Here is a 13,691-nt window from a genome sequence, read left to right as displayed (position 1 = left end):
CTGATCCTATATTAAAAATATTTGAAGGGACCATATAGTGATTTACTTTAGATATTGTCAGAAAATCCAAAAACCAAATTTGAATATTTACCCAAAGATCTGAATTAATATTCCTATTGTATATTTTAAATTTACATAAATACTTTAAATATTTATTTGCATTTTTTGATATTTAGTCGAATATTGAGGTCTATTAATCTGAATAAGTGGTTCTGATCGATCGGTTCTGATTGATCACATACCGGAACAAACCTACTCATCTAGAGTTTTAGTCTGAAACATAGTAAACCGAATGAATCTCTGAGGACTTGAATGCAAAAGTTTTCGGTTTTGGGTTAGTCTGGAACAAATCTAAAGTTAGGCAGATATTAACAAAGAACTAAGAATATGAGGGACCTATCTGAAATTAAACATACTTGGATTGCTCTCCCCCTTAATGAATCAAACGACGTTGACAAAATTAAAACGAACAATCAAATGTCTAAAACCCTTCTCTCTCGCATCAAACCCCTCACCACTCCTCCTCTATCTCACTCTCCGATCACTCCCAAGCTCAAAAAACAAGTAAACGACACCGTACACCTCCTCAGAACCAATCCAAACTGGCCCAACCTCCTCAACGAAGACGACGACCAACAACTCCTCGACATCTCCCCTTTCGTTTTCGATCGAATCCGCGACGTCGAAGCCGGGGTCAAGCTCTTCGATTGGCTATCGAATCGGAAGAAAGACGAGCTCTTTGCAAATGGGTTTGCTTGTTCCTCGTTCCTAAGGCTCTTAGCGAGGCACAGAGTCTTCAACGAGATCGATTATGTATTGGGTAATCTCAGGAAAGAGAATGTGAAGGTTACTCATGAAGCGTTGAGCCATGTTCTTCACGCGTATGCTGAGTCAGAGCGTTTGGATAAAGCTTTAGAGGTTTATGAGTATGTGATTGAATTGTATGATTCTGTGCCGGATGTGATTGCTTGCAACTCGTTGTTGAGTTTGTTAGTGAAAAGGAAGAGACTTGGAGATGCACGCAAGGTGTATGACGAAATGCGTGAGAGAGGTGATAATTACAGCACTTGTATATTGCTCAAAGGTATGTGTAGTGAAGGGAAGGTGGAAGAAGGTAGGAAGCTGATTGAAGAGAGATGGGGGAAAGGTTGTGTTCCTAATATTGTGTTTTACAACACGATCATCAGTGGGTACTGCAAGATGGGTGATGTTGAGAACGCGAGTTTGGTTTTCAAGGAGTTGAAGTCTAAGGGGTTTATGCCGACTCTGGAGACTTTTGGGGCGATGATTAATGGGTTTTGTAAGAAAGGGGATTTCGTGGCGAGTGATCGGCTTTTGAAAGAAGTGAAAGAAAGGGGTTTAGTAGTCAGTGTTTGGTTCCTGAATAATATTATGGATGCTAAGTATAGACATGGCTCGAAGGTTGAAGTAAGTGAGAGTATACGGTGGATAGTTGCTAATGGTTGCAAGCCTGATATAGCAACATATAATATTTTGATCAATCGTTTGTGTAAAGAAGGTAGGATGGAAGATGCTATTGAAGTTTTGGATGAAGCAGCAAAGAAGGGGTTGGTTCTGAATAATATAACCTATGCCCCTCTAATACAAGGTTATTGCAGAGTCAAAGAGTATGATATTGCTTCTAAGTTGCTTCTGCAGATGGCTGAGAGAGGTTGCAAACCAGATATAGTAACGTATGGGATTCTTATCCATGGTCTTGTTGCTTCAGGTAATATGGATGATGCTGTTAAGATGAAAGGTAAAATGATAGAGAGAGGAGTTTCACCGGATGCTGCCATCTACAATATGTTGATGAGTGGATTGTGCAAGCGAGGTGGGTTTTCATCTGCCAAGCTCCTCTTCTTGGAGATGCTAGACCGGAAAATTTCACCGGATGCGTATGTCTATGCTACCCTCATAGATGGATTCATCAGAAGCGGTGATTTTGATGAGGCAAAGAAGGTTTCCTCTCTCTCAATTGAAAAGGGTGTGAAGGTTGATGTCGTGCACCACAACGCTATGATAAAGGGGTTTTGCAGATCCGGAATGTTGAATGAGGCATTGATGTGTATGAATAGGATGACCGAAGAAAGACTTGTACCTGATGAGTTCACTTATTCCACAATCATCGATGGGTATGTGAAGCAACAGGATATGACTACCGCCTTAAAGATTTTTCGAGACATGGGTAAGACCAAGTGTAAGCCAAACGTGGTGACTTATTCATCTCTTGTTAATGGATTTTGTTGCCAAGGAGATTTCAAAAGGGCTGAAGAGACTTTCAAAGAGATGCAGTCTTGTGGTCTTGTCCCTAACGTTGTCACCTACACAACGCTCATAAGAAGTTTTGCTAAAGATGGTTGTACCCTTAGGAAAGCAGTTTATTATTGGGAGCTAATGCTGAGAAACAAGTGTGTGCCTAATGAAGTTACCTTCAACTGTCTGCTTGAGGGGTTTGTGAAGAAAGAATCTGGAGAAGTTGTTTCTGAACCAATGGGGTCTAACGAGGGAGAAAGATCTCTGTTTCTTGAGTTTTTCTATAAGTTAAAATCAGATGGGTGGTCAGACCATGCTGCTGCTTACAACTCTGTCATCGCTTCTCTATCTGTACATGGAATGGTGAAGACTGCTTGCAGGTTTCAGGATAGAATGGTGAAGAAAGGCTTCTCTCCTGATCCTGTTTCGTTTGTTGCTATATTACATGGTTTTTGTGTGGTTGGGAACTCAAAGCAATGGAAGAACTCAGTCTTTTGTGATCTGGACGAAAAGGGTCTTGAAGTGGCTGCTAGGTATTCACTCATTTTAGAGCGACACTTTCCTCAAGCAGTGACCTCTGAAGCTTCAAGTATGTTACATTTAATGGCTAAAACACACAGACACCAAAAAACCTGAGCACTATAGAATCTGATTTGCAGAGCCGGTCTTGGATGCAAAGTGCTAACAATCACTCGGTGTTCAGTTGGTTTTGTTTCTTGAGCTATTTGTCATATGTTGTGGGTTCGGTTCTTCTAGGCTACGTTAATTTTTTTATACGTTTTTTTGTTACATTTGTGTACTTTTTTGTAGAAACATGGTAACTATGAGTCTATGACTGTACTTAACGACAGAAGAGAGATAGATCATTAGATCGTGAATGAAAACCAATTGCAATTCATTACTATTTTCATAGTGACGTCCTCTCTTTTTTTTCAGGGCCCTCTTCTTTTTTTTAGTTTATTGCAATGAGTTATGTTTGTAAGTTATAAAGAGGTTAAAGATTAGGAAACAGAAGCTATTTATTTGTTAAATATAGGTTTGTTCCTATATTCATGTATCTAAAATAACTGAACCTAGAACCAAACAAGTACCGAATATATAAATATATTAATTATATATACATATAATATAACTAAATATATATTTATAATTTAGAAATCTATTAAAAATATTCAAAAATAGTTGAAAAACACTAAATTACTATTAGGTATTCGAAATACCGGAAAGTATCTAGATATTTTCATCCGAAGTATCTGTAGTAATTTTATCAGAAATATTAGTTTACCCAAAATACTAGATATTTAACATGGATTGCCCGAACTAGCCGAACCAGAACAGCTGATCTCAGGATGTACACTATGTTTTTGTATTAGCAGACGGGAGCGTTTCTCCAAGTCAATAGTACATGAACAAAGTGTTGTTGTTACAAACGTCGTGTCAACTCAAGAATGAAGTAAGAAAATAATCTTGCATTACAGCTCAAATTCACAGAAGCAATCAGGCAAAGCAAAACCTCTACCGATCGCAAAATCGTTTTTATGAACTTCCCAAAGAGCATTCTTCAGCTCAGCACCTCCAAGCCCCTGAGAAGCGAGTTCTGCAAATGCTTTCCTGCTCAGGAACAAAGTGTTATGCATCCCTTTATACGTCCGCATAGCTGCAACTATCTTATCCATGTTTCCAAAGTAAGTAGCCACGTATGCATCACTGTTGATGGAGACATGATAATCCAACGCAGCCTTTGTGTTTCCATGCATTCTGGTGAAGTCCTCTCGGTTAAGTAAAGCAGACTTTGTGTAGACGTTTGTGTAAACGGACGTGAAACCTTCCATCTCCATTAGACCGTCTCCAGCTGCTAAGTATATGTTTGTGTTCGTTGGGACGTTGAGTGACTGAAGCATCAGAGCTGTTTCGTTGGGAGTCAGAGGGCATTTGCCTCGTTTCCTCCAGATCTGAGCTAGCTCTCCTGTCCATGGCTTCCTGTCGACGCGAGCAGCTTCAATGGCGGAGATAGATGAAGGAGAGAGGTTTTGGTATTCGCACTGGCTGTAAGCTACCATGTCTGGTTCGAATCTGAGGTGAAGCGACAAGAAGGGTTTGGGGATAGCGTCGAAAAGCTCGGTGGCTTTCTTCTCCAGGGAGGTAGTGAGCCGTAGAGCTGAGTAACAAGCTTGGCACAGAGTGGCTTTTGCATACTGAGGATACCTGGAAACACATTAGTGTAAGAAACTTGACAAAGAGAAGATAGACTAGAGTTAGAAAGTCACCTGTCTCTGCGTTGGCTCATTGCTGGTGTGAAAGAAATATAATGATGCTCCAGCAACGACGGAAGAACACTTTCAATGTAATCGAATTGACCTTTTCTTTTGCTGCAATCTACTCTGAATGGCTCCTTTGATGCAATGTCTTTAGGTAGATCTTTAACGACATCGATAAAACCACTCATCTTTTGGATGAAGTAGTCTACATCAAACACATCTCCAAACCCACTGCACCAACAGCATCACTGACGTTTTAATCATTTTTACTTGAACCAAACAACAAAACTACATGAGCCTAACCTTGTCTCGTTCCAATAGGCAGCGACCTCAAACTTTGGTAGAACAAGTGTAGCGTTCAGCAAACGAGCAATCCCAACTCCGTCACACAGCTGCAAGCATTATTATCACATCATCATAACCATTTTATCTCCCAAGGCATAAACAATACAAGTAGCTTACATCGCGTCTCATCTGATTGAGACCGCCATAGCAATCAACGCGGATGTATCCATTAGTTTGAGCTGGTAGAGCTGCAGTATTTGAACAAAAAACCAAAGCAGTTGTCTGCAATGGTGAATCATCACAAAGTTCAGAGAAGTAAACTCACTAACTACAAGCATTCTACATTCTACCCAACTAAACAAATTCTTCTCTTTTCTAACCAAAACCATTAAATATCAGACAAGAACCTATCAATGGGACAAAACTAGAGCCAACTGTTTTCAACTCAAAAGACAATGGAGAATGATAAAGACAAAAGTGGGCATACGAGTGAGATGTCCTTGTAACCACCATTTGCAAGGCCTCCACTCCATTGTCCTCTTGACACTCCATATTACAGAACCACCCCTGAAGCAGACAAAAACCAAACTCATGTAAGATAATACCGATTTGTCCAACTTTAGCACGCAAAAAGACAACATTTTGAATGCTTCCCAATACTCTAACACGGAGAAGACACACTTACAGTGATGAACCGGAAGGAACCGGTGGAAACTGGAGGAAGTGTGGCGAGGGAGATAGAATGATCACGACGAGGAGAAGAGAGAAAGTTATGACGAAGACGAATAGTGGCTTCACCGGAGATGCAATCATTTGATAGGTTTTGACAAATTCAACTTCAGATCAGAGCTTGCGAATCAGATCTATTAAAGCTTCGCACTTTCGTCGTCGGTGGCAAAAAAACTCTGTTTCAGCAGAGAAACTCTGTTTTTCTCAAACCTTCTTTCTCATTTAAAAGGTCTCAGTGAAAACTCACACATGCTTCAAAAAGTGTTTTATTGTCAGAACAAGAGGCAGAAAGTCTTTTAATATTTATGATCCAAAGAGAAACCCGTACAAGGATGGTCGAATATGGAGGGATTAGAGCCAAAAGAAACACTACTCTTGAATATATCTACTGTTAGAAGAACCACAGTGAGAGTCTCTTGTATTTAAAACAACAGAGAGTCTTGTCTTAGGGAACAATTCTAGCCATGTTTCTCCCATAAGCTCAGAATCTCTTGTCTTTGTCTTTATAGAACCTTCCTCAACATTAATAAATCCAAGCTACTCCCTGAGCCTATCCAACTCTCTTTAACTTTTATTATTCATATGTTTCTCTTTCAAGCTCAGAATCATCATCTTCACTTCCTTCACTCCTACGTCCCACTCTCCTCCTCCTCCCTCTCATCTCAACCGCCATTTCTCTAACCTTACAACAACTGCTCCTCTCCATCTTCCCCGCCAAAACATCCACAACATCCATCTGTCCCCAACCCACAAGCCTGTTCCTCAACATCTCAACCGTCGTCGAATAAGGCGGAATCCCATCGTCAACCATCATCTCAAAGTACCTGCAAGCCTCCTCCATCTTCCCTTTCTTCCTCACCAACCCATGTATCATCACGGTATAAGTAGCAACCGTTGGATAAAACTTCCTCTTGCTCATCCCTTCCCACATCTCCTCGGCGCGGTCAAACCTCCCTATCCTTATCAGCAGCTTGAGAACCATATTGTAAGTGTGCCTATCAGGTAAACACTTGGTTCTGTCCATTCTAGAGATCAGATTCGTCGCTCGGTTCACCTCGCAGTGGTCGCAGTGGTAAGCCATTATCGAATTGTAAGTCCAAGTGTCCGGATCAGCTCCTCTTTCAATCATCTCATCCAACAGTAGATAAGCATCATCAACCTTCTCCTTCTTGCAGAGAGTCTTTATGATATGGTTGTACGTGTACACATTAGGTACAAGCCCGTACCTCTTCATCCTATCGAGAACCTTATAAGCCGAATGAACATCGTCCGCGTCGCAGTAGGCGTGGATGAAAATAGCGTAGCTGTACGCGTCCGGGGTAAGTCCGAGCTTACCCATTTCTTGAAACATCTTATACGCTCCGTCGACATCGCCGGACTTGCACAACGCGTCTAAAAGCGCGTTGTACGCGAGCAAATCGACTTCGCAGTTTCTCTCAAGCATTTCATCGAACACCTTGCGTGCACCGGAGGCGTCTCTCACCCTCGCATAGCCTCTCACTAAAATGCTATACGTCTTCGCGCTCGGCGCGAAGACGAAACAGTGTTTGGCCTTGTCGAAAACCTCCTGAGCGTGTTCCACGTGTTTCCGATCGCAAAGCGAATGGAGAAGCTGGTCAAGATCATCAGCACTAGGCTTAATCCCAAACTCAACCATTCGATTAAAAGCTCGAATGGCTTCACTTGGTAAGTTAGCTCTACTATAAGCTCTAAAGACAATCCAAAACACTTTAGGACCAATCTCAAAGTAGTTATACTCTCTCGCTTCGATCAGAAAGTCCCAAAGCAAAGCAAACTGCTTGCTGCTGCCGAGAATCTCGACCAAAATGTGGTAACTTTCCGAGCTGGGTTCGAGGCCCGGGACTCGCCTCGCCCAGAGGAAGAATCTGTGGGCGGGGAAGCCGAGGTTTTTGCAGCGTTTCAGGACTTGTTCGATTAGGTTGGAGGAGAGTTTGGGAGAGTAGACGGTGAGGGTGTGTTCGAGGTCGTCTTTGGGGTTGCGGTGATCGCTTAAAACGCGGGAGATTTCGTTGATTAGCTCTGGTGGTGGTGGTGGTGGATCGTGTGGGAGTGTGGAGAAGAAGAAGAAGCGTAGTGAATGGGGTTTAGGGGTTTGGTGAAGAGTGGCGCGGACAAGAGAAGAGAATGTTCGAATCGCCATGTTTATTGTGTCTGGACGAATACAATCTGGATATTTAAACTCCGAATCGATTAATATACAAAGCCCATCAAGGGATCTGTATGTTGGGCCCAAGATGCTATTTCGATCGTCATGTCTCTTCTAGTTTAGAATTTGTTTCTGGTTATTCCTCTGCCAAAAGGATCTTTAGTTATCAAACGAGGTTTGTCCTCGTATCACAGAAGAAGATTAGTTTTTCTTTTAGGAGAACTAGAAAGTTTATCGTACAAAATCATTGGAAAACTGATCCACCAATACAAACAAAAATAGGGTTTAAAGAAAAAGAATGTAAGACTTTCGCCAAATAAAAATTCTTAAATTCTGTTATTGTATATTTGATATCTTTTTTATGGAGAAATTAAAATTATTTCGAAAAAAATTAGTTGTTGGATGATGTGTTCTGAAAAAATTGTCCACATTCAAACAAACAAAATATATTTATATATTATTTAATAAAACTGCCGTTGAAAATTGGTTATATTCGCTTTTCTTTATTTACTAGGGATTAACCCGGGCTACGCCCGGGATTTTTATTTTTTCTAATTTAAGTTGTTAAATTATTTATATTTAGGCTATGATATATATTTATATAAATGTTAAAATGCATATCATAATTAAAATTTATTTTTAAATTTTAAAACGTTAAATTAACATATTTTTTACTATTTAAATATTTTTTTGTAATTTTATTGGCTATCTAGTTATCATATTTAGCAAAACTATCTTTTGAGCGTTGGAATAAATGTTTTAGAGATTTTATTAAACTGCAGAGTATTTTCGGATCGACCACATGCTCAACATTCGATCGATCCGTAAAAAGATGGTCGATCTCCTTGGCCAGGTAAGTACAATTTTAGCAAAAATATCTTTTATTTTCAAATATTAAGTATATAACTATTCTTTTTAATATTTTTTAATTATATTTTTTGATTAAATTATTGTATTATAATGGTTATGTAAATATTTTTTGTGATGTTTGAATTTGTGTTGTTCGTATACTTAACCTAGATGATATTGATGTTAAACAATTTATTGTTTTCTGGAAATAGAAAATAATGATATATCAAAACGTATCTAATACTTGTTAAATGATAGTATAATGTAAATTACATCCATTATTTGAAAATAACCATTTGTTGTTTTTATTTTTATTTTAAATTAGAAATTATTTTTATTTAAAAACATTATTCATATATAATATAATAGTTTAAGTTTGGAAGATTAATCTATATATATAAATTATGTATATTTTAAAAAAAAAAATTTAAGATATTATATATTGACTATATTTGAAAACTCTCTGAAATTATATTTTAAGCATAATATTATTATTATTTAATTTAAGTTATTTTAAACATAATATATGCTAAACCAACTTAAATTATATTTACAATAGGACCATCCTAAACCGGTTAGTAAACCAAAAACAAAACTAAACCAACATGAACCAATACCTGATTCGGCGAGGAAGGAAGTGTTTCGGGATAAACGCTTGAATGGTTACTAACTGAAATGGTTTGGTCATGAGAGAGTTAGTATGAATATTAACAATAAAATTATGGATTAGATTAATTTAAATTTGTAAGAATACCTTTGAGTCTATGAAAAGCAATTCAATTCCCATGAATAAGTTCGGCTTTTGGAAGTTGCGGGTTTCCCAACAATGAATCCACCTAACAAAAAGTTTGTTGTTATAAAAAAATCTCATTCAAGGTCATTAAAGGTTTCTGGGACGGCAAGAGTTGATGGTGAAACTATTTTTTTGCTCGAGTGCTTTGAAATTTTTCTTAATAGTGTGAGGTTGATGTGGATGGAATAATGAGTTTTATAGAGACTTTCTTGATGTAAAACTATACATTTTTTTTTAATGTGGTATTTCCATTTTTATATAATTTACTACCATTTTAAGATATAAGTACATTTTAAGATAGATGCTTAAATTTTAATGTACTTTTTCCATTTTTTAAAATGTTTATTTCAATTTCTTATGTTTTTATTTACGTAATATCTATATTTTATATTTTAAAATAGATATTTAAATATTAATGTACTTTTTTCATTTTTTAAATTGTGTATTTACTTATATTATATATTTTACATTTTAAGATAGATGTTTAATGCTTGATGAACTTTTTCCATTTTTTAAAAAATTGTGTATTTACTTATTATTACATATATAATTCATATATTATATATTTACATTATTTACTTATTATTTATTTTTCTGTATATGTATTTCCATTTCTTGTACTTTTCATTTACTTAATATCTCTATTTTATATTTTAAGAAAGATGTTTAAATCTTAATGTACGTTTTCCAATTTTTTAAATTGTATATTTCCATTTGTTATACTTTCTATTTACGTAATATCTATATTTTAAATTTTAATATATATTTTTAAATCTTAATGTAATTTCCCATGTGGAAGCACCGTAGCCTATTGGTTAAGGTTTAAAGGCTTCTACACCCAGGTCTGGGGTTCGAATCCCAGACTATGCAATTTATTGCAGATTACAGGAAATCCCAGTTTCAAGTCCTGGAGAGAGCGGTTTATTAAACAATTATACAGACTAAAGAGGAATGGCTTGCAAGAGATCTTCAACATGGTGCAAGTAAATCTAGTCAAGCGTGGATTTTCATAGGACGGCTCAGGTGATGCAGTTAGGCATAGGTCTTCATAATGCAGGTAGTATTGTCGGTTGTCGAATCGTCTACGTAATCTTTCCTATATCATAATTGTAAGATCATAATAAATCAGCGTTAAAAAAAATGTAATTTCCCATTTTTTAAAGTTGGTATTTACTTATATTATATATTTACTTATTATTTATTTTTCTTTATATTGTGTATTTCTATTTCTTATACTTTCTATTTACTAATAATTTTATATTTTAAGATTGATTTACATTTTAAGATAGATGTTTAAATACTAATGTACTTTTTCCATTTTTTTAAATTGTGTATTTCCTTTTCTTATACTTTCTATTTACTTAATATCTATATTTTACATTTTAAGATAGATGTTTAATATTTAATGTACTCTTTCCAGTTTTTAAAAATTGTGCATTTACTTATTATTGTACATATAATTCGTATATTTATATATTAATAATATTTACTTATTATTTATTTTTCTATATATTGAGTATTTCTCTTTCTTATACTTTATATTTAGTTAATGTCTATATTTTATATTTTAAGATAGATGTTTAAATCTTTACGTATTTTTCCATTTTTAATGTAAAACGACAATGTTTAATAGAAAATCTTGGACAAATAGTCAAATAGTTATATTTATGTTTTTTTTTACTTCTTTTTTATTTTTCTTTATATTGTGTATTTCTATTTCTTATACTTTCTATTTACTAATAATTTTATATTTTAAAATTGATTTACATTTTAAGATAGATGTTTAAATGCTAATGTGCTTTTTCCATTTTTTAAAATTGTGTATTTCCTTTTCTTATACTTTCTATTTGCATAATATCTATATTTTACATTTTAAGATAGATGTTTAAATCTTAATATACTTTTTCCATTGTTTTTAAGTTGTGTATTTCTTTTTCTTATATTTTCTATTTACTTAATATCTATATTTTACATTTTAAGATAGATGTTTAATATTTATTATACTCTTTCCATTTTTTAAAAATTGTGCATTTACTTATTATTGTATATATAATTCGTATATTTATATATTTATAATATTTACTTATTATTTATTTTTTATATATTGAGTATTTCTCTTTCTTATACTTTATATTTAGTCAATGTCTATATTTTATATTTTAAGATAGATGTTTAAATCTTTACGTATTTTTCCATTTTTAATGTAAAACGGCAATGTTTAATAGAAAAACTTGGACAAATAGTCAAATAGTTATATTAATGTTTTTTCTTTTTTTTTATAAAATAGTAATGTTACATTATGAAGATAAACCGTTTTTTTAGTGAACAATGGTAATCTTATATATGTTTAATGTAGTTTTTCCATTTTTTTATGTTGTATGTTTACATATTATTGTTATTTTTAAATGTAAAATGGTAATTTTACATATGTTTAATGTAGTATTTCCATGTTTTATGTTGTATGTTTACATATTATTTATTATTTTCGAAATTATATATCATTTGTTTTTTTACAAAATAGTAATGTTACATTATGGAGATAAGCCGTGTTTTTTTTAGTGAAAAATGGTAATCTTACATATATTTAATGTAGTTTTTCCATTTTTTATGTTGTATGTTTACATATTCTTTTCTTAAAATAAAAATATATAATGGTAATCTTACATATGTTTAATGTAGTATTTCCAGTTTTATGTTGTATGTTTTACATATATTTATTATTTTCGAAATTATATATAATGTGTTTTGTTTTTTTTATAAAACGGTAATGTTACATTATGGAGATAAGCCGTCTTTTTTTTTTAGTGAAAAATAGTAATTATACATATGTTTAATGTAGTTTTTCTATTTTTTTATGCTGTATGTTTACATATTTTTTATAATTTTCAAAAATAAGTAATATTAAAATGTAAAACTCTATTTTATGCCACGTGTCATCTTTCGGGATTATATTTTATATTTACTTATTATTTATTTATTTTTATATTGTGTATTTATATTTCTTATACTTTCTATTTACTAATAATTTTCTATTTTAAGATTGATTTACATTTTAAGATAGATGTTTAAATACTAATGTACTTTTTCCATTTTTTTAAATTGTGTATTTCCTTTTCTTATACTTTCTATTTGCATAATATCTATATTTTACATTTTAAGATAGATGTTTAAATCTTAATATATTTTTTCCATTGTTTTTAAGTTGTGTATTTCTTTTTCTTATACTTTCTATTTACTTAATATCTATATTTTACATTTTAAGATAGATGTTTAATATTTAATGTACTCTTTCCATTTTTTTAAAATTGTGCATTTACTTATTATTGTATATATAATTCGTATATTTATATATTTATAATATTTACTTATTATTTTTTTTATTGAGTATTTCTCTTTCTTATACTTTATATTTAGTTAATGTCTATATTTTATATTTTAAGATAGATGTTTAAATCTTTACGTATTTTTCCATTTTTAATGTAAAACGGAAATGTTTAATAGACGAACTTGGACAAATAGTCAAATAGTTATATTTATGTTTTTTTTTTCTTTTTTTTTTTATAAAATGGTAATGTTACATTATGAAGATAAACCGTTTTTTTAGTGAACAATGGTAATCTTACATATGTTTAATGTAAATTTTCCATTTTTTTATGTTGTATGTTTACATATTATTGTTATTTTTAAATGTAAAATGGTAATATTACATATGTTTAATGTAGTATTTCCATTTTTATGTTGTGTGTTTTACATATATTTATTATTTTCGAAATTATATATAATTTTTTTGTTTTATTTATAAAACCGGAATGTTACATTATGGAGATAAGCCGTCTTTTTTTAAGTGAAAAATAGTAATCTTACATATGTTTAATGTAGTTTTTCCATTTTTTTATGCTGTATGTTTACATATTTTTTACAATTTTCGAAAATAAGTAATACTTTATATTTAGTTAATGTCTATATTTTATATTTTAAGATAGATGTTTAAATCTTTACGTATTTTTCCATTTTTAATGTAAAACGGAAATGTTTAATAGACGAACTTGGACAAATAGTCAAATAGTTATATTTATGTTTTTTTTTTCTTTTTTTTATAAAATGGTAATGTTACATTATGAAGATAAACCGTTTTTTTAGTGAACAATGGTAATCTTACATATGTTTAATGTAAATTTTCCATTTTTTATGTTGTATGTTTACATATTATTTATGTTATATTATTTATGTTGTAAATTTTCCATTTTTTATGTTGTATGTTTACATATTATTGTTATTTTAAATGTAAAATGGTAATCTTACATATGTTTAATGTAGTATTTCCATTTTTATGTTGTATGTTTTACATATATTT

The 13,691-nt window shown here is 32.8% G+C and overlaps 2 protein-coding genes and 1 pseudogene across 3 annotated transcripts; 1 reads left to right on the top strand and 2 right to left on the bottom strand.

Moving 5' to 3' along the window:
* The first annotated feature begins 86 nt into the window (after nucleotides 1-86).
* Nucleotides 87-3,154, top strand: LOC106447422 (annotated as a pseudogene).
* Nucleotides 3,155-3,600: 446 nt separating this feature from the next.
* BNAA06G01870D (O-fucosyltransferase 13) lies at nucleotides 3,601-5,827 on the bottom strand. Of its 2 annotated transcripts, none has more exons than XM_013889388.3 (6): nucleotides 5,485-5,827; nucleotides 5,287-5,366; nucleotides 4,977-5,047; nucleotides 4,818-4,906; nucleotides 4,524-4,745; nucleotides 3,601-4,461 (listed from the first exon to the last, which is right to left on the bottom strand). In XM_013889388.3, the coding sequence occupies exons 1-6, from the start codon at nucleotides 5,610-5,612 to the stop codon at nucleotides 3,729-3,731; spliced, it is 1,323 nt and encodes a 440-aa protein (XP_013744842.1). In that variant the 5' UTR covers nucleotides 5,613-5,827; the 3' UTR covers nucleotides 3,601-3,728. The 2 variants fall into 2 exon arrangements, with proteins under 2 accessions (XP_013744842.1, XP_013744850.1); XM_013889396.3 differs by having other exon boundaries at nucleotides 4,977-5,081; nucleotides 5,485-5,625.
* Nucleotides 5,828-5,885: 58 nt separating this feature from the next.
* LOC106447453 (pentatricopeptide repeat-containing protein At1g52640, mitochondrial) lies at nucleotides 5,886-8,296 on the bottom strand. The gene has a single exon (XM_013889375.3). It carries the CDS (start codon nucleotides 7,687-7,689, stop codon nucleotides 6,103-6,105), a length of 1,587 nt encoding a protein of 528 aa, XP_013744829.1. The 5' UTR covers nucleotides 7,690-8,296; the 3' UTR covers nucleotides 5,886-6,102.
* Nucleotides 8,297-13,691: the final 5,395 nt, after the last annotated feature.

This window comes from Brassica napus, chromosome A6, assembly GCF_020379485.1.
Source record: "Brassica napus cultivar Da-Ae chromosome A6, Da-Ae, whole genome shotgun sequence".
In the NCBI taxonomy this organism is placed as follows: domain Eukaryota; kingdom Viridiplantae; phylum Streptophyta; class Magnoliopsida; order Brassicales; family Brassicaceae; genus Brassica; species Brassica napus.
This window is presented reverse-complemented; position numbering and strand designations above follow the sequence as displayed.